The 21,178-nt window shown below is 39.2% G+C and overlaps 1 protein-coding gene and 1 pseudogene across 1 annotated transcript; both read right to left on the bottom strand.

The window, feature by feature from the left end:
* Window positions 1-9,741: 9,741 nt before the first annotated feature.
* LOC138386010 (large ribosomal subunit protein uL24 pseudogene) lies at window positions 9,742-11,341 on the bottom strand (annotated as a pseudogene).
* A 134-nt stretch (window positions 11,342-11,475) lies between these two features.
* LOC138386009 (olfactory receptor 1f45-like) lies at window positions 11,476-12,417 on the bottom strand. The gene has a single exon (XM_069472165.1). The coding sequence runs from the start codon at window positions 12,415-12,417 to the stop codon at window positions 11,476-11,478; it is 942 nt and encodes a 313-aa protein (XP_069328266.1).
* Window positions 12,418-21,178: the final 8,761 nt, after the last annotated feature.

The raw sequence follows: 21,178 nt of genomic DNA, 5'->3' as shown, positions 1-21,178 counted from the left end.
AGTTCTTCCAGCACAGCAGCTTCAGTGCAGCCTGGGGGTTGAGACTGGCAGGGGAGGTAGCAGGGACATGCCCCACCCCAGAGGTAGGAAAGGGGGGACTTGTAGTCTTCGTGGGCCCTGAGGGAATGTCCTCTTTCTGTTTTCCTCCTGCATCCTCCTTTCCTTTCTGCTGTCCCAGAGTCCGTGGAGACTCTCCCCACATCCTCTGAGGACTCTGACAAATGGTGGCAGGGGAATGCCAGGGATGACTCACTCTTTGGTGCCTGGGGAGATTGGAGAAGTTTGGCTGAGTGGGTCCCTGGGCTCTGTGTGGGGAAGACAATCATACTCCTAGATGAGAGGAGTTCCTTTGACTCACTTTCCTCATATTCTTTAGGACTCAATTTTTTTTTATTATGCATTAGAATCTTTGAAGCCATTTTACACAAACCCAAATTCTCCTTGCGGTTCTCCTAATGTGCCACACTGATCCTCTTGCCTGAAAGGTCTTGTCTCTTCTTTGTCTACCTGGTAAACTCTTCCTTTTTGTTGCAGAACCAGCTCAAATATTACCATCTGCAGGAAGCCTTCCTGCCTCTGCGGCAGAGCCACTCTTTCCCTCTGTGCATCCTGGACATGTGCATATAAGAGCAGAATTTGAGACAGAGAGGAAATGGATGATTGTGTTTGACACTGTGCTAGACTCAAAGCAACCTGAGGCCAGGGCCAGACATGGAGTAAACACTCAGGAAATTAAATCAGAACTCTTGGGGGTGGGTCCAATCATAGCTGATTTTTAAAAGCTGTCAGGATTTAAAACCACTTGGAATGTTCATCGAGGGTTGAGAGCCACTCACTAAGAGATGGAAACGGGGCTGAGCCTAATGTTAGGGCCAAGTGGCTCAGTCTTGGGGCAGTAGATGGCTGTGGGGTGGGACTGCAAACACAAGTTCCCCCCACAGTTCCGTGGTTGCCACAGTGCCTGGGCTTGTGGGGGTGGAAAAGCTTTCAAATAACTTGGTAGCCCGCTGATCACCAAAGGAGTGTGGGAAGGAGAAAGGGATCCCCACTTATCCCTTCACTGGGCTCTGAGACTCTCTGGGTTTGATCCTCACCGATATCTTTTTTCCCTTTTTCCTCTTCCTTCTCTGCTTTGCAGCTTTCCTCTGTGAGGTCCCCAGCAGGCTCTGGTACTTCTTCCTCTGACTTAACATCTGAACTGTGTTCTTTCTCACCTCTCTTTTATCTGAAACCCTTCCTTCCCTCCGGAAAGGTCCAGTAAGCAATGTGTCTAGTCAGTCATCTGGCCACTAACCCCCTGTTTTTATTAATGTGGGTGTGTTGCTATAAATTTTCCTTCTTAGAACTGCTTTTGCTACATCCTGTAAGTTTTGGTAGATTGTATTTCCATTTTTGTTTGTCTCAAGATTATTTTTTTATTTCCTTTTTGAGGTCTTCTTTGATCCATTGACTGTTCGGGAGTGTGTTGTTTAATTTCCACATTTTTGTGAAGTTTATGATTTTTTCCATTGTTATTGATTTCTAGTTTTATAACATTGTGGTTGGAAAAAAATACTTAACATGATTTAATCTTCTTGAATTTGTTAAGACTTTTATTTGTGGTCCAACATATGATCTGTCCTGGAGAATGTTCTGTGTATGCTTGAAAAGAATATGTATTCTACTGTTGTGGGATGGAATATTCTTTATGTATCTGCTAGTTATATTTGATTATTTGGATGATCTATTCATTTTTGATAGTGGAGTATTAAAACATTCTACTATTCTTGTATTGTTTTTTATTTCTCCTTTCAATTCTGTTAGTATTTGTTTTATATGTTTAGCTATCTGATTTGTGGTGCATAAATATTTACAATTGTTATATCTTTTTATGAATTGACTGCTTTCTTGTTTTTTTTTTTTTTTTGAGACAGAGTCTCGTTCTGTTGCCCAGGCTAGAGTGCTGTGGTATCAGCCTAGCTCATAGCAACCTCAAACTCGTGGGCTCAAGCGATCCTCCTGCCTCAGCCTCCCAAGTAGCTGGGACTACAGGCATGTGCCACCACACCTAGCTAATTTTTCTATTTTTAGTAGAGATGGGATCTTGCTCTTGCTCAGGCTGGTCTTGAACTCCTGACCTCAAGCAATCCTTACAGGTGTGAGCTACCATGCCTGGCCCCGTTTATTGTTACATAATGACCTTCTTTGTCTCTTGTGACCATTTTTGACTTAAAGTCTATTTTGTGTAATGTAAATATATCCACCCCTGCTCTCTTTTGGCTACCATTTGCATGGAATATCTTTTTCCATCCCTTCATGTTCAACCTATTTGTGTATTTAAAGCTAAAGTGAGTCTCTTATAGGCTGCAAATCTTTAGATCTTGGTTTTTAAAAATCTATCCAGCCACTCTGTCTTTTGATTGAAGAATTTAATCCATTTACATTTAAAGTAATTATTGATAGAAAAGGACTATTGCCATTTTGTTGTTTTCTAACTGCTTTATTTTATTTTGTTCCTTTCTTCTTTTTCTTGGTGTCTTCCTTTGGCATTTGATGAATTTTTGTAGTGATATTTGATTCCTTTCTCTTTATCTTTTGTGCATCTACTATAGGTTTTTTCTTTTTGTTTACCATGAGGCTTACAAAAATATTTTACAGTTATAACATCCTATTTTCAGCTGATAAGAACTTGACTTCAATCTCATGCAGATACTTTATACTTTTATTCACCCTCATATTTTTGTTTATTGTTGTTACAATTTACATTTTATACTATTTATTCAAAAACAAATTATTGTAGCTATAGCAATTTTTAATTTTTATTTCATTATTACTATATTTTTAGAGACAAGGTCTTGGTTTGTTGCCCAGGCTGGAATGCAGTGGTGTGATCATAGCTCACTGTAACCTTGAACTCCTAGGCTCAAGCAATCCTTCCACTGCAGTCTCCTGAGTAGCTACCACTACAGGCAGGGACCACCATGCCTGACTAATTTTTAAAAAATTTTTGTAGATATGGGCTCTCACTATGTTGCCTAAGCTGGTCTTGAACTCCTGGGCTCAAGTGATCCTCCTGCCTTGTCCTCTCAAAGTGCTGGGAGTAAAGGCATGAATCACCATGCCTGACCTATAGTTATTTTTAATGTTTTATTTTAAACTTTCATATCAAAGTTGAAAGTGATTTTTGTGTCACCATTATAATATTAGAGAATGCTGAATTCAAGTATATATTTACCTTTACTAGTGAGTTTTATGCATTCATATATTTTTACATTGTTAATTAGCATCTTTTCATTTCAGCTTGATAACTCCCTTTAACATTTCTTATAAGGTAAGTCTAGTGGTAATAAATTCCCTCAGCTTTTTTATTGTTTGGGCGAGTCTTAATCTCTTCATTTCTGAAGGCCAGCTTTCCAGTTATAATGTTCTTAGTTGTTAAATTTTTTCTTTCACTATTTTGAATTTATCATCCCACTCTCTCCCAGCCTGCAAGGTTTCAACTGAGAAATCTGCTTTTAATCTTATGGATGCTCCCTTGTATGTTACAAGTCACTTTTCTCTGTCTTCTTTCAAGATTCTCTCTTTGTCTTTGACTTTAGGTAATTCAGTTATAATGTGTCTTTGTGTGAACCTTTTCAGATTCAACCTATTTGGAGACTTCTGATATTCATTAATCCCGATATCCATTTCTCTCCCCAAATTTGGGAAGTTTTCAGACATTGTTTCTTTAAAGAGACTTTTTGTCTTTTTTTCCATTTCTTCTCCTTCTGCTGTTTTCATAATGGGCATATTATTTCTCTTATTGGTGTATCATAAATCTTATAGGCTTGCTTCACTTTTTTTCATTCTTTTTTTCTCGTCTTTGCTTCTCTGGATAATTTCAAATGACTTGTATTTGAGTTTGCTGATTATATCTTCTGCTTGATGGAGTCTATTGTTGAAACTCTCTGTTAAATTTTTTGGTTCAGTCTAAGTTCAGCTCTAAGATTTCTGCTTTTTTTAATGGTTTCTATTTCTTTGTTGAACTTCTCATTTTGTTTATGTATTGTTTTTCTAATTTTGTTTTGTTGTCTATCTGTGTTTTCTTATAGTTTACTGAACTTCTTTATGAGCATTATTCTGAATTCTTTGTCAGTCATTTCATAGATCTCTATTTTTAAGTATCAGTTATTGGAGTGTTATTAGTTTCCTTTGGTGGTGTCATATTTCCCTTATTCTTCATGATCCTTATATCCTTGGTGTGGTATGTGTATATTTGAGAGAGCTGTCATGTCTTCCTTTCTTATGGATTTGCTTTGGCAGAGAACAACCTTCACTAGTCAATCCAACCTGTAGCTCTGGACAGCCCTGCTCATAGTGTCTGTGGTCAGATGGGGCTTGAAGCTGAGGTCTTTAGCTGAACAGGGCTGCTTTCTGTGCTCTGAGGTTGTGTTGCAACACTGGCTGAATTTTGTGGTTGTGTGGGTTTGCTGCCTGAACTCTGCATTCATGTAGGGCTGCCTGGGCTGTTCAGTGAGGCAGTGCTACTGGCTGGGCTCCATGGTCATGCAGGGTCACTATCTGGGCTCCATGATATTCTCTGGCTGGGCGGGGTTTCAGGCTGTGCTCTTTGGCTGGTGGTGCTGCTGCTGGATGAACTCTATGGGTGGGTGGGACTACAGGCTGTGCCCCACAGTTGAGTGGGTCACTGGCTTGGCTCTCTCCCTAGGTGGGGCTGGAGGGTAGGCCCTGCAGCTGGGCAGCACTACTAGGTAGGAACATAGACAGGCAAAACTGCCAAACATACTCCTTGGTCAGATGGGGCAACTGATTTGACTTTGTGGGTGGAAAGAGCCACTGGCTAGCTCTCTAGTTGGATGCCACTGACAGCATAAATATGGTGCTACTGCCAAGAACTATGCTCTGGTTGCCTTGACTCCCACACTCCTCTTTGTTCCTAGCTGACCCTAGGTTTTCTAGCCCTTGCAATTCTCCCAGTTTTTACCATGAGGCAAGACAGAAGTGGCCTCCTGAGATAATACCTAGAAATCTGGGAAAGCTACATGTCTGCTTTTGGCTCTATTTTCCCAGCTGGAAAAACTGTAGACCTAGGGGAACCCTCTTGATCTGGCACTGTCCTATCCTAAGGGAAGGGTTGATGCATTCAAAATGAAATCATTCCTCCTACCCGTCTAATGCAGCCTTCCTTGGTTTTGTGGTCCAATGGGTGCTTCAGCCTCACCCCTGGGTTCTGGAATTTTGACAGAGTTGTTCCTGTTTGTGGATAGTTGCTAGTTGGTATTTCTATGATGGGGAATAAAGCAGGGGACCTCCTCTATTCTGCCATCTTGGTCCTCCATGTATTTTCCAATACTGTCCCTTCAACTTGGAATGTTCTCTCTGTTCCCATCTTTTTTATTTTTATTTCAGGATATTATGAGGGTACAAACATTTTGGTTACATTTTATGTCTTTGCCTCACCCAAGCAAGGATTAGAGGCATGCCCTTCCCCTCTACAATGCTCACCGCATCCATTAATTGTGAGTTTACCCCCTAATCCCTGGAGAATATTACTACCATGTGAGCACCATAGTGTTGATCAGTTAGTACCAATTTGATGGCGAGTATATGTGGAGACTATTCCTCCGATTTTGTGATACCTCACTGCAGATAATGGGCTTAAGCTCAATCCAGGAAAATATAAGAGGTGCTAGATCACTGTCGTTTCTTATAATTGAGTAATATTCCATTGCATACATATACCAAATTTTAGTAATCCACTCAAGAATTGACGGGCACTTGGGTTGTTTCCACATCCTTGCCATAGTGAATTGTGCTGCCATAAACATTCAAGTACAGATGTCTTTATTATAGAATGTCTTTTGCTCTTTTGGGTAGATGCCTAATAGTGCTGTTATATAGAAGAAAGACCATTCTTATTCTCTGTGATCCCAGGGAGCAGAGATAAGACTGATATTTAGACTCTGTATTAGGCAGTGGTGTGTCTTTGGATTTATTTATGTTGTAAGTGTATATTACATATAAAAGAATGTATGGAACATATATGTGCTGTTTAAATAATGACAGTAAAATGAAAGCCCATTCTCCCACTATTTGCTGTAAATAGCGAACGGCTCAATCCTTTTGAGGTCCCACGTGTGCCTCCTTCTGATAGCATTCTTTTATGCCCTTTTTGAAGAAACCCCTATTGTGAGTGTTATGTACAATTTTCTTACTTTTCTTTGTAGTTTTGCACATATGCTTATATGTCTAATTAATATATAGCACGCTTGGGATTTGTTTATGACCTTTTTGTAAATGGAGTTATACCTTTTTTGCATTCTTCTGTTGGTTACTTTGTTCCACATTGTTCTTTTAGGGTCATTCATGTGAATGAATGAAGACCCATTCAGCTCATAGCTGAATGGGTCTTCATGTCCATTGCTATTTTGTACAGGTTAATAATCTCTCATTACAAACTTTTGGCCTCCTGAATTGCAGAACTCAAATCCAAACTTTTGGATTTGGAATTATTTGTATGTCATCTAGGATTCTTTCATCAGGTTCTAGGGTAATGCCACATAATCAAGTATACAGTATTTCCATAAGGGAATAAATGAGTATTCACCCTAAATACACCTAGCATATAAATAGCTGGTTTGCAGCTGTGTGAGTGGACCGCAAACCTTAACAAAATTTTCTCTTGCATTTTGAATGATAGGAGTGTAGACAGATATTCTGGTGAGTGTGTTTAGTAGTTATCTCATGTGTGCATCTAAAAAGTTAAATAGTGAAGTAAAACATAAACAGGAAACTACACAAAACAGAAATATACCACCCAAGAAATTATTAGAAACTAATCACCTTTGTGTCACAGAGTAGACACAGATCAAGTAGTGGAACATTGCCAGCATGTGCAAACACCTTCTGTGCACCCTGCTGATCACTACTATTCTCTCCTTGAAGGTAAAGAATCACTATACTATAACATTTTTTATTAGCCTTGTCTCATTTTGAACTTTGCATTCATGCAACCATACATTATGAATTTTTTTTCCTGGCTTCTTTTGTTCAGTACTCTACATTGGTGAAAATATCCAGATTACTGTCTATGGCAGTGATTTGTTCACATTCATTGCTGTGAGCTGCTCCATTGTATGATAATGACACATATTACTTATGTAATCTACTGTTGAAGGAACAGGTTTTTTGGGGTAGCTATTTGGAATAATGCTGGGATGATCATTCTTGAACATATTATTTGGTACACATGTATATTCTCTTCTATTGCACACATACCTGGGAGTATAATAGCTGGATTCTAGAATTCATATCTTCAGTTTTGGCACACAATGTCAGACTGATTTCCAAAGAGAGTGTACCAAATTACACTTCTACCAGCAATATGTGAGGACTCTGCTTGCACCATACCCTTGACCATAGTTGGTGTGAATTCTTTTTATTGCAGTCATTCTGCGGTGTGTGTGTGTGTGTTGGGGCTTCTTCTGCTGGTTTGATTTTATATTTCAATGATTAATAATGAGATTAAGTACCTTTTAAATACTGATTGACATTTTTTTAGAAAGGATCATGCCCTCTTACCTAGGCTGGAGTGCAGTAGTGTCTTCATAGCTCACTGCAACCCCAAACTCCTGGGCTCCAGTGACCCTCCTGCTTTAGCCTACCAAGTAGCTGGAACTACAGGTGCACACCACCACACCTGGCCACTTTTTCTATTTTTAGTGGAGCCAGGATCTCACTCTTGGTCAGGCTGGTCTAGAGCTCAAGGGATCCTCCGAGCTCAGCCTCCTACAGAGTGCTAGGATTACAGGTGTGAGGCACTGCACCCAGACTCTTTTTACAACTTCTGAAGATTGATAAGTAGCTAGTTATTTTGCAATCTTTTCTTCTTCTTTTGTAACATTTGCATGTACTGTGATAAATTTCCTGTAAATAATAGTTTGTATTGGTTCTTATTCAGATACAATATTTTCCAATGGACATTGTGGTTTTTCTTTTTACTTCTAGATTCTTCCTAGCTGAGTTCCCAATTCCCAAATAAGTGGGGATTTCTAGTTATATTTTTGTTCAGGTTTTTAGCTTAATTGCATGTGGTCTATATGATTTTAACCCTTGGACAATAACGAGGTTTGTTTTATGGCTCAATAAATGAGCATGTTTTGCAAAATTTCCTTGGGTTCTTGCAAAGGATGTGTTCTCTGCAAGTATTAAGTGCGATGTTCTATGTATTTAACATATCCCTTAGACTAGGTTATTAATTGTGCTTTTCAAATATTCTCTATCTTTCCTGAATTTAAAAAATCTATTTGTTCTATCAATTACCATAGTGTGTTAAAAGCTCCCAGGAAGAATGGATCTGTGTAGCTTTCCTGTTTTTCTATTAATTTTTCTTTATGTGTATTTGTGGTTTTTTTCATTACTGAAATAATTTAGAACTGTTACATTTTCCTGGTGAATGAAAAGTTTCATTGTTATGACATGAACCTTTATTTTTATAAAAATGCCTTAAAAAGTTAAAGTTCATTTGTTTCATAATAATATAGCCATGCCAATATTTTTATGGTATATTGTTTTTCAACTTTTATTTTCAATCTCTCTGTATTTTTATGTTTGTTGAGTAAACATCTTATTAAAAAATATTTATTGAGCTATATAGAAAATGCATAAAACCATACATGTATAAGGTTATGAGTTTTCTCACAGTGAACACACTCACACCGCCAGCTCCCAGATCAGAAGGCAGAATCTGACCAGCATCCCGGAATCCCTCTTGAGGTTCCTGTTCAGAGACAGTCAGCATTTATAATTGTTAATAATTGTATAGCATGAAATGGAGAGAAATAACTTACAGAAAGTGAGAGAGATATGTTCAGAGAGAACCCCTTCAACCACATGATTTCATTTAAAGTAATACATGGTTACATTAAAAATAATGTATTCTGCAAGAAAATTAAAAAAATATGTGTTGACTATTTGCATGAATTCTGCATAGGGAAAGATTTTCTAGTTATAACTCCAGGAAATAAGTTACAAAGAGGAAGACCTGTTGACTTGATAAAATAAAAAACTCCTGACATAAAAAATCATAAATGAGGTAAAGAATTAATGAGAATACTAGCAAGACAACGAAGACAAAGATATAACATCTTTATATACAAAGGCCTACACAATTCAGTGAAAATATGCCCAACCTTCCGAATGGCAGAAAATATTTGCATGCTAGACATCTGACAAAGGGCTAATAACTAGAATCTGTATAGAACTCAGGAAAACCAGCAAGAAAAAAATCAAACAACCCCATTAATAAGTGGGCAAAGGACATGAACAGAAACTTTTCAAAAGAAGATAGACTTATGGTGAAGAAACATGAAAAAATGCTCAACATCTCTAATCATCAGGAAAATGCAAATCAAAACCACAATGAGATATCATTTAACTCCAGTGACAATGGCTTTTATTAAAAAGTCCCAAAACAACAAATGTTGGTGTTGATGCGGAGAGATAGGAACACTCATACACTGCTGGTGGGACTGCAAACTAGTACAATCTCCGTGGAAAGCAATATGGAGATACCTCAAAGAACTAAAAGTAGATCCAGAATTCCAAGTACTGGGTATTTACTCAAAGGAAAAAAAGCCATTTTATGAGAAAAACACTAGTACTTGGGTGGGGTGTTTTTTTTTTTGTTTGTTTTGGTTTTTTTTTTTTTTTTTTTTTTTTTAGCAGCGTTCAAGGAAAGTCGTACATAAGATTATTTCATTCCTATATCTTCTCAAGTGTTTCTTCCTTGCATTGCCCTTTTACTTTCCTACTTGGTGAGATTTGGCTTTCGTTCAAGTATCTTTTTGTGGTCTTTGCCCAGTTTAAGCCTAGTAATAACGACCTTGTTGGGGCAAATGCCCACATGGACAGTTGTGCCATTAGCCTTTCCCTGCTACACCCGTTCAGTGTAGATGACATACTTCTTCCTGTAAACCTGGACTGCTTTGCCAATTTGCTGACCTTTATAGTGTCTCTGAACCACCTGAACTTTGTCATCCTTTTGGATGGGCATGAATGGAACGTTGTACTTCCATCTCAGCTGTTTGCAAAGAGGGAATGTGGGAAGGTACGTTGAAATGCCTTTTGCTGTTCTTGCTTCAGTCAGAAGTAACAAAGGGATTGAACTTCACTTTGCCTGCTGCCACTCGGTGATGGCAGCAGAAGTGAAGGGCACACTCAAATGTTTATTGCAGCCCAATTCACAATTGCAAATATGTGGAATTAACCCAAGTGCCATCAATACATGAATGGATTAATAAAACGTGGTATATGTATGTTGTGGAGTACTACTCAACCATAAGAAATGGTGAAATATACCTTTTATAACAACCTGGATTGACTGAAGACCATTCTCCCAAGTGAAGTATCAACAATAATGGAAAAAGAAACACCACAGGTACTCACTATTAAATTGGAACTAATTGATCAACACTCATGTGCACATATGGAAGTAAAACTCAACGGAAATCAAGTACACGGGAGGGTTCAGGAGGGGATCGGTAAAACCACACCTAACAGGTACAGTGCATACTATCTGGTGATGGGCACACTTATAACTTTGACTCAAACTGTACAAAAGCAATTTATGTACGCAAAATATTTGTATCCCCATAATATTCTGGAACAAAAAAAGATGGATGAGAAGTGATATAAAATATTATCAGTAGTTACCTTTAAATGGAGGGATGATGGTGTTTTGTTTTCTTCTTTTTCCTACTTGTTTATGTTTTACAAATTTACTATAATGAACATGTAGTGCAATACAGGTAAGCAAAACACACCACCATTTAAAAACTAAGGAATCAAGGACTTGTCCCAATAACTAATAATCACTCACAGTCACAATCTTTAGATTTAATCCCAGTGGGATGATTTTGGATCAGTCCCCTAATTTACCTGTGCCTAGTTTCCTCTTCTAGAATTATGCTTGCCTTCTTAGTCCTAGCAAAAACGGTATCTGCTTGGTTTAGCTTTCTGCATGGGCAAATTAATCCCTGTAAGTGAGCTGCTTCCAAATTTGGGCTTGGAAATGGTCCCTGAAACTCATAGTACGTGACCCTTCCAAGATCTTGTCAGCATTTCTTTCACTGATTGGGATCCCTTAGTCATAGACCAGGCTGCTAACTGAGCTTCATTCTAGAACCTAAGTTCTGTAAGATGTCATTCTTTTGGTGGTTCCATTCTTTGGTTTGAATCTGCTTGGATACCTGTACCAAGGAATTAAGTCACCCTGTGAGGATTACTGGCCATTCCCTCTTTCCAGGCTGCAGCTCTGTCCTTGGACAGTTGGTCCTACTCCAGTCCTGCCAAAGTCAGGCATTCTCCATTTGTAAAGCCTGCTAGTGATGCTGAACATCCATCCTGCCTTAAATTTGAGTTTTCAAAATTGTAATAGAGAAGTCCCATTAGGAAGGCATATAGGAGAGCCTGGGCTTCTCCTCTGGGGAAGTTCCTTTACTGAGTAGAATATTTTCTGAAGCCAAGGAGTCTCCACAAAGCCCCCTGCATGTCCCTGTTCCTCAGGCTGTAGATAAAAGGGTTCAGCATGGGGGTGACCATCGTGTATACTACAGATGCCACCATTCCAGTATCTGCTGAGTAGGAGGATGAAGGCTGGAAATACACCAGAAAGAGGGTCCCATAGAAGAGAGTGACCACTGACAGGTGAGAGCCACAGGTAGAGAAGACTTTGTGCTTGCCCCCAGCAGAAGGGATCCTGAGGATGGTGTGCATGATGTGGGCATAAGAGACCAGGACACAGGTAAGAGGGATCACACCTGAGAGGACTCCTTCAGTTAACATTGTGACCTGAAAGATATGGGTGTCTGAACAGGCAAGTTTGAGGAGTGGGGGTACATCACAGAAAAAGTGTTGGATGGAATGGGAGGCACAGAATGAGAACTGAGTCATCAGAAGGGTGAGAGAGAAAGCCAGGCAGTGGGAGCAGAGCCAGGATGCTGCCACCAGCATCAGGCAGCATCGGGGTTTCATGACCATGGTGTAGTGCAGAGGAAGGCAGATGGCCACGTAGCGATCATATGCCATCGCAGCCAGCAGGAAGTCATCCAGCAGGGCCAACACTATGAAGAAGTACATCTGCATGAAGCACCCAGTGTAGGAGATGGTGTGACGCTGTGTGTGCATGTTCACCAGCACCTTGGGGACTATGGTGCAGGTGAAGCAGATCTCGGTGAAGGACAGGTTGGCCAGGAAGAAGTACATGGGGGTGTGGAGGTGCTGGTCAGAACCATTGGCCAGGATGATGAGCAGGTTCCCCAACACGGTGACAAGGTACATGGCCAGGAAGAGCCTGAAAAGGAGAGGCTGCTGTTCTGGGGTCTCAGAGAAGCCCAGGAGTAGGAAGTCAGAGATGGTGGTTTGGTTTCTAATTCCCATTTGAAGTAGAACAATTGAAGGAAAATCTTGCTTAAATATAGATGGACTCCAAAACCTTATATAATTCAAGGCATTTTTTCTATTTTCCGCGATCTTCCTAAAGGTCACAAAGATTCACTTGCATCTCTTGGTGGTAGGCTGGTAAACATGAGAACATGAGAATATGGACACAAGAACTCTGGATGATGATAATGAGAGATCATGTTGGGGGTGAATTTTGCGTTTTAGCCATCTATTTTTTTTTTTTTTGAGACAGAGTCTCACTTTGTTGCCCGGGCTAGAGTGAGTGCCATGGCGTCAGCCTAGCTCACAGCAACCTCAAACTCCTGGGCTCAAGCGATCCTACTGCCTCAGCCTCCCGAGTAGCTAGGACTACAGGCATGCACCACCATACCCGGCTAATTTTTTCTATATATATATTTTAGTTGTCCATATAATTTCTTTCTATTTTTAGTAGAGACGGGGTCTCGCTCTTGCTCAGGCTGGTCTTGAACTCCTGACCTTGAGCGATCCACCCGCCTCGGCCTCCCAGAGTGCTAGGATTACAGGCGTGAGCCACCACGCCCGGCCTTAGCCATCTATTAAGTTGTGTTGGCAACCTCTTGGATGAAGCTGAGCTGGAGAACAGCTGGGAAGACCTTCCTATGTCTTATTCTCCCCTCTTCATCCTGTTTTTTTTTTTTTTAAATTTGAAAGCTATCAATTTCATAGCCTTGTGAAGTTTGAATAAAATACATTGGGTATATGCATTTACTAGAAAATTATTATGCAGTTGTGTGTGTGTGCGTGTGTGTGTTGGGGTGACAAGGGAACTCAGGTGTTCTTGGTATAATGGGAATATCTACCCTCTTTTTCTTTTGAAGACACTTCACATGAGCTAATGTGGATAAAATAACTTTATAAACTCAAAATTGTGTTACAAATACAAGGTATCATCCTCATTATCATCAACAACATTATTAACCATCATCAGTCATTAGGAGTGTTGGGTTTGGTGTCTTATAGACTAGATGGAAATCCTTTCTCTGTCTTTCCTAGCTGTGTAATCCTCTGCAACGTGTACTTTCCATTATCCTCTCTGAGCTTTGTTTCCTGGTCTGTAAATGATGTACATACTTCATAAAATTGTAGATAATCAGTGAGATCACATATCCAAAGTGCTAGTATAGGGTAGGCTTTCAATAAATTGTGATAGTAGTTAATATTGTTCGTAGCAGTAGATCAAATGAAACCTGGAGTTTCTAATGCATTAAAAAATATTAGATGACATATCTCCCAGCTGTAGCCCTCAATTACATTTTACATTTTGTGTAAATTATTTATTTCCTCTGAGCCTTACATTTTCTTCATTTTTTAATTTTAATTCAGAATATTATGAGGGTACAAACATTTTGGTTACATATAATGCCTTTGCCTCGCTCATTTTAAGACACGGACATACATAGCAAGACCCCCATCTCGACAAAAAATGAAAAAAAAATTAGCTGGATGTGGTGGTACACACCTGTAGTCCCAGCTACTTGGGAGGCTGAGGCAAGAGGATCACTTGAGCCCAGGAGTTTGAGGTTGCTGTGAGCTGTGATTGCACCACTGCACTCTACCTGGGTTGACAGAGCGAGACCCTGTCTCAAAAAAAAAAAAAAAAAAAGATTAAAAAAAATGAAACAGACAAGAATCCCTATTCAATAAATGGTGCTGGGAAAATTGGTTAGCCACATGTAGAAGACTGAAACAGGACCCACAGCTTTCACCTCTCACAAAAATCAAATCACGGTGGATAACAAACTTAAACCTTAGGTGTGAAACGATTAGAATTCATTAGAATTCTAGAAGAAAATGTAGGAAAGACTCTTACAGACATTGGCCTAGGCAAAGAATTTATGAAGAAGACCCCCAAGGCAATCACAGCAGCAACAAAAATAAATGAATGGGACATGATTAAATTAAAAAGCTTCTGCACAGCCAAAGAAACAGTCCAGAGAATAAACAGACCACCTACAGAATGGGAAAAAATTTTTGCATACTACACATCAGATAAAGGACTGATAACAAGAATCTATTTAGAACTCAGGAAAATCAGCAAGAAAAAATCAAGCAACCCTATCAAAAAGTGGGCAAAGGACATGAATAGAAATTTTTCAAAAGAAGATATAAAAATGGCTAACAAACATATGAAAAAGTGTTCAACATCTCTAATCATCAGGGAAATGCAAATCAAAACCACAATGAGATATCACTTAACCCCAGTGAGAATGGCCTTTATCAAAAAAACCCAAAACAACACATGTTGGCGTGGGTGTGGAGAGACAGGAACACTAATACACTGCTGGTGGGACTGCAAACTAGTGCAGCCCCTGTGGAAAGCATTATGGAGGTATCTTAAACAGATTCAAGTAGACCTGCCATTTGACCCAGCAATCCCATTACTGGACATATACCCAAAGGAAAAAAGGTCATTCTGTAACAAAGGCACATGTACCCAAATGTTTATAGCAGCACAATTCACGATAGCAAAGATGTGGAAACAACCCAAATGCCCATCAATACATGATTGGATTAGTAAACTGTGGTATATGTATACTATGGAATATTACTCAGCTATAAGGAATGATGAAGATACGACATCTCTATGGTTCTCCTGGAGAGAGTTGGAACCCATTATATTAAGTGAAGTATCCCAAGAATGGAAAAACAAGCATCACATGTACTCACCAGAAAATTGGTTTCCCTAATCATCACCTAAATACAAATCTGGAAACGACACCAATTGGACATCAGACTGAGGTGGGGGGTGGGGGAGGGGATGGGGGTATGCCTACACAATGAGTGCATTGCGCACCATTTGGGGAGTGGTAACACTTGAAGGTGCTGACTCGGGAAAGGGGGGGTGGGGAAAAAAATATGAAACTATTGTTTTTAACTTGCACTGTTCACTTAATAATTTATCATGAATATTTCCCATATTATTTCATATCATTGTACAAGAAATAATGTATACATTATGAGGACATACTGTATCTAACAAGATATACTGTTAGACTCTTTGATTTTGTAAAATTAAATTGAAAAAAAAATAAATAAATACAAATCTGGGAACGACACCAATTGGACATCAGACTGAGGTGGGGGGTGGGGGAGGGGATGGGGGTATGCCTACACAATGAGTGCATTGCGCACCGTTTGGGGAGTGGTAACACTTGAAGGTGCTGACTCGGGAAAGGGGGGGGTGGGGAAAAAATATGAAACTATTGTTTTTAACTTGCAAAAAATAAAAAAAATAAAAAAATAAAAAGCTTCTGCACAGCCAAAGAAACAGTCATGAGAATAAACAGACCACCTACAGAATGGGAAAAAAATTTCGCACACTACACTTCAGGTAAAGGACTGATAACAAGAATCTATTTAGAACTCAGGAAAATCAGCAAGAAAAAATCAAACAACCCTATCAAAAAGTGGGCAAATGACATGAATAGAAATTTCTCAAAAGAAGATATAAGAATGGCTAACAAACATATGAAAAAATGCTCAACATCCCTAATCATTAGGGAAATGCAAATCAAAACCACAATGAGATATCACTTAACTCCAGTGAGAATGGCCTTTATCAAAAAGTCCCAAAACAACACATGTTGGCGTGAATGTGGAGAGACAGGAACACTCATACACTGCTGGTGGGCCTGCAAACTAGTGCAACCCCTGTGGAAAGCATTATGGAGATATCTTAAACAGATTCAAGTAGACCTACCATTTGATCCAGCAATCCCATTATTGGGCATATACCCAAAGGAAAAAAGGTCATTCTATAACAAAGACACATGTACCCGAATGTTTATAGCAGCACAATTCACAATTGCAAAGATGTGGAAACAACCCAAATGCCCATCAATACATGAATGGATTAGTAAACTGGGGTATATGTATACCATGGAATATTACTCAGCTATAAGAAATAACAAAGATACGACATCTTTATGGTTCTCCTGGAGAGAGTTGGAACCCATTATATTAAGTGAAGTATCCCAAGAATGGAAAAACAAGCATCACATGTACTCACCAGAAAATTGGTTTCCTTGATCATCACCTAAATACAAATCTGGAAACGACACCAATTGGACATCAGACTGAGGTGGGGGGTGGGGGAGGGGATGGGGGTATGCCTACACAATGAGTGCATTGCGCACCGTTTGGGGAGTGGTAACACTTGAAGGTGCTGACTCGGGAAAGGGGGGGTGGGGAAAAAAATATGAAACTATTGTTTTTAACTTGCACTGTTCACTTAATAATTTATCATGAACATTTCCCATATTATTTCATATCATTGTACAAGAAATAATGTATACATTATGAGGACATACTGTATCTAACAAGATATACTGTTAGACTCTTTGATTCTGTAAAATTAAATAAAAAAAAATTAATAACAAAAAAAAAAAAAAAAAAAAAAAAGATACGACATCTTTATGGTTCTCCTGGAGAGAGTTGGAACCCATTATATTAAGTGAAGTATCCCAAGAATGGAAAAACAAGCATCACGTGTACTCACCAGAAAATTGGTTTCCCTGATCATCACCTAAATTCACATCTGGGAATGATACCAATCGAATATCAGACTGAGGTGAGGGTGGGGGGAGGGGATGGGTGTATGCCTACATGATGAGTACATTGCGTACCGTTTGGGGAATGGTCACGCTTGAAGGTGCTGACTCGGGGAGGGGGGGTGCGAGGAGGGGATGGGTATATACCTACATGATGAGTGCAATGCGCACTGTCTGGGGCATGGACACGCCTGGAGCTTTGACTTCGGGGGACAGGTGGTACATGGGCAACGTATGTAACCTGAAATTCTGTATCCCCCATAATAAGATGAAATAAAAAAAAGATTAAAAAAAAGAAATATAACAAAAAAATGAAACAGGACTTGTTGAAGTATATCAGTTGTTATAGAGACTCTTAGTGTGTTTTAATAGTGACATAGGATGATTCCGAAAGCCCCTCATGGTCTAGTGGCCTGACAGTGAATTGTCCATGCACGGTACAGGGGTCCTGGGCACTGTTATTATTTGGTTAGCATATCTGGGCCATTGCAGGGAACTTAGGAATGGCTGATATACATTGATTTCAGGCTGGATTCTCAGGGAGTTCATGAATTTTAAATTGAGTCCTTCCTCATAAGGAGAGTCAGGTTGTATTTGGCTGAGAGGGAGGAAGGGGCAAAAAAGAAGGAAGGAATGTGGAGAAGCTCTGTGTGTGTGTGTGTGTGTGTGTGTGTGTGTGTGTGTGACTAATGCTCCCATTTCGACCCCCTCTGCTCTTACCTGGAAATTTTGACCGTGCTGAGATCACTATCACCATCAGTGGATGTTGGGCCTACCTCCTCTGTTTGGTCTGCCTCTCTTCCTTCTCCTCAAGAGCACTGGTGGGATCCTCAGTGTTCTTCCTTTCCTAACAGCAGCACAGACTGAAGACACAGGGTGAAGCAGCTTGTCCTTGGACATGGGAGTCAGGAAGAGCTGTGGGCTTTTCACATGCAGCGTCTCCTGGGACCCAATCCCAGACCTAGTTCAAGACAAGATGGGGCAAACGTCCAACCCCCTAGCTGTCCCCTCTGGGCCCTAGAGTCCTGACTGCCAGCAGTATCAGGAACACCTTTGTTTCCGAGTGACCAGGTCTGGGGATCCTGAGACCATGCTTCCTCATACCCCTCCCCTGGGCAAGGGAGTAGGAGGGCTCCTTCTTCTCCCGCCCTACCTGCCATGGAGTCCACACATTCTAATCAGATTCTAATCCTCATGAAGAAAACCCATCATCTCCCAGAAAATAAATAGTAATAAGCAAATAGAACAAATTTGGTGTGGAATGAGCAACAGAATTATCGCCTTCAAATTCCTACCCTTCTGTCATGTAGAAAAAGTGATCAAACTTGTTCCCTGTAAATCCAGAGGGTAGAGATATGACTTATGTATAAAATCTACAGAAGTAATGGGGACTTCTGCACGCAAGATTACTTTAAATATTTTTTCTTTTTTTTCAATTATGGGAACATAATAGCTGTATATCTTTATAGGGCACATGTGATGTTTTGATGCAGGCATACAATGTGGATTAATCAAATCAGGCTAATTGGGGTATCCATCACCTCAGGCATTTATCATTTCTTTGTGTTGGGGACACTGCAATTCTACTCTTTGAGTTATTTTAAAGTGTACCCTAACTTGTTGACTATAGTCACTTTGTTGTGCTGTCAAATATTGTTCACTCTATCTAACTATCTAACCATTTTTTTGCACCCATCAACCATACCCAGTTTGGCCCTCCTCCCTGCTATCCTTCCCAGCCTCTGGTAACTATCATTCTACTCTCTGTCTCCATGAGATCAATTATTTTTAATATTGGACCCCCCACTACTTTAAACTTTTAAAATTGTGAAATGCATACTGTCTATGTGTCTAAAACATATAAGAATAGTTTTCTTGTGATCTTATCTATGCATATGTGCATAAAGCATGTATTATTTATATTTGCCTATTTTTTTTGTTTTTCATGCTTTACGTTTATTATTCCCAATGACTAAATCCTTCAGAAACTTATATTCATATATTTTGATCCACTTACATATAAATACATAATTGTTGCTTTCAATATTTAATTCTTTCAAGTATTGTGCTATTTTACTTGTATTTCAATCTAGATTTTGTTACTAAAGAATATTTGAACCAAATCTTAGCTTTTTCAGATACTTTACATTTCACAAAAGTTTGCTAGAGTGATTAAATCTGTAAAATACAAATTCACTAACACTCACTACTATTTTAAATCTCAAATAAATGCTTTCAGTTATGTCAGATTTTACTAATGTGCTAGTATTTTGGGAACAGCTGGGTATCTGACTGTGGTACTTTAAACCAAGTAATTTTGATATTGTTTTTACTTGTTCTTACTTTTAAATTCTATCTGTCTTAATATCTCATGTCCACCAATAATACAGTATGGATGATTATGAAGTCAAGATGTGTTCCTTTTATTTTAAATCAGTCATCATTTATTTATAAAACAGTCCTACCAAGTAAGCCTAATTTATAGATACCATGGTTAAAATCTCACTGATAATGACATAAAATTTTATCTACTTCTGATAGATTCTTTAAAGAAAATTATGCCTCTAAAGACATTTCATTCTGTTTGGAGTTCTTCCTTTAGGGCAACTTTGATTTAAATGATTCATCTTCCTTTGTTCCAGTTATATGAAAGAAAATATAAAAATATAGATTGACAGTCTTTTATATAACTTTACTTCTATTTTGTGCTGACACAATTTTCTTCCAGCTAATTAAAACATCTAATAAAATTCAGTCAGGATCATTTGTGGGAAAGTTTGTCTATGTTGAAATCCATCTCCCTACTTATTATTTCCCTTCTCTCTCTTCTTTTAGGACCATTAGAAAGCATCCGTCTACTAGCATTCATTCAATAACCAATATCTGTTAATAAGGGGTCTGGCTCCAGGCCAAAATCCTACATGTGCTATTTCAGATCTGACCACAGGCAGTTGTGAGGCTTTGCCCGGCAGCTGCATGTGAAAAAGCTGTGCTCCCCACACCAGACTTAGGGTACAGACACTGCACTGCAGTTTTCCGGAGGAGCTGCAGTCCAGGACCCCCTGGATCAGTCATGCTTACATGTATATCTGCATTTCTAGTTCAGGAGCCTCCATATGGAGGCCTTCTTTTCAGGGGTCTTGGTGGAGGTCCCAGGTGTCTCCACTAAGACCCCTTTCTTTATGGGAAGCCTTGGCTGATGCACTTTTTCCACTTTGACTCGGTCATTCCCAACTCCATTTACGTTCCATAAAGAGACAGGAGCCGTTTGCTCTGAACTCCTTGGCAGTGAGAGGTTCTCCCCTGTCTGTGCTGCATCCCTCTGCATCCCTCGCCTGGTACTGTTTCATGGTGGGGGAGGGGGATGGAATGGAATACAGGAGAGCTGGCACTATTTTTTGCTTCTTGCTTGTATTGTCACAGTAAGTGAAAAAAAAAAAAACTTGGTTGTTACTTTCAGTTCGGCTCATCGTTTTTTTTTTTTGTTTTTTTTTTTATCTTATTGTTGTGGGGGATACAGAATTGCAGGTTACATATGTTGCCCATGTACCGCCTTTCCCCCCTATATTTGCCTATTTTTGACCTTCTTTTCATGAATGGACTCATTCAGCTTCTTTCAGTAAATATAATGTTTTTGATATTCATGTCGATACTTGTAGCTATAGGTCATTTTTTTTTTTTTTACCACTATATGTAAAGGTTCACTCTATACTAACCATTACCTTTAGAACTTTTCATTTTGGAATTCAGAATTCTTCCAATTTTAGAAAAGAATATGTGTATATATAATCCATTATGTGATACCACCAGTAGGTTCTAGAATTGCACACTCTGATAAAGCACGGTGATATTTTGGCAAGTAAATGTATGAATATTCATACCAGATGGGACGAATATCCACATATTAATCTAGATCAGGTTTTGCTACACAGCAAGGTTGCTGAAACTCCATAAAATACTTTTCATTGATTTCTAGATTTCAGGATTGCAGCTACGGGCTTGTGGACTTACATTCCATTGTGGGATGTACCATGATGTATTTTTCCACTCTAATGTTGCTGGACATTTGGGTTTGTGGTCAGATTTTTGCCACTATTTTTTTTTAAATTGTTTATTACACCAAGTGAAACTCTTCTTATTCTGATATGCATGAATGATAGTCAAAT

The sequence above is a fragment of the Eulemur rufifrons genome, chromosome 7 (genome assembly GCF_041146395.1).
Source record: "Eulemur rufifrons isolate Redbay chromosome 7, OSU_ERuf_1, whole genome shotgun sequence".
Classification (NCBI taxonomy): Eukaryota; Metazoa; Chordata; class Mammalia; order Primates; family Lemuridae; genus Eulemur; species Eulemur rufifrons.
Note: the sequence above shows the minus strand (reverse complement) of the source record. Positions and strands in the feature narration are given on the sequence as shown.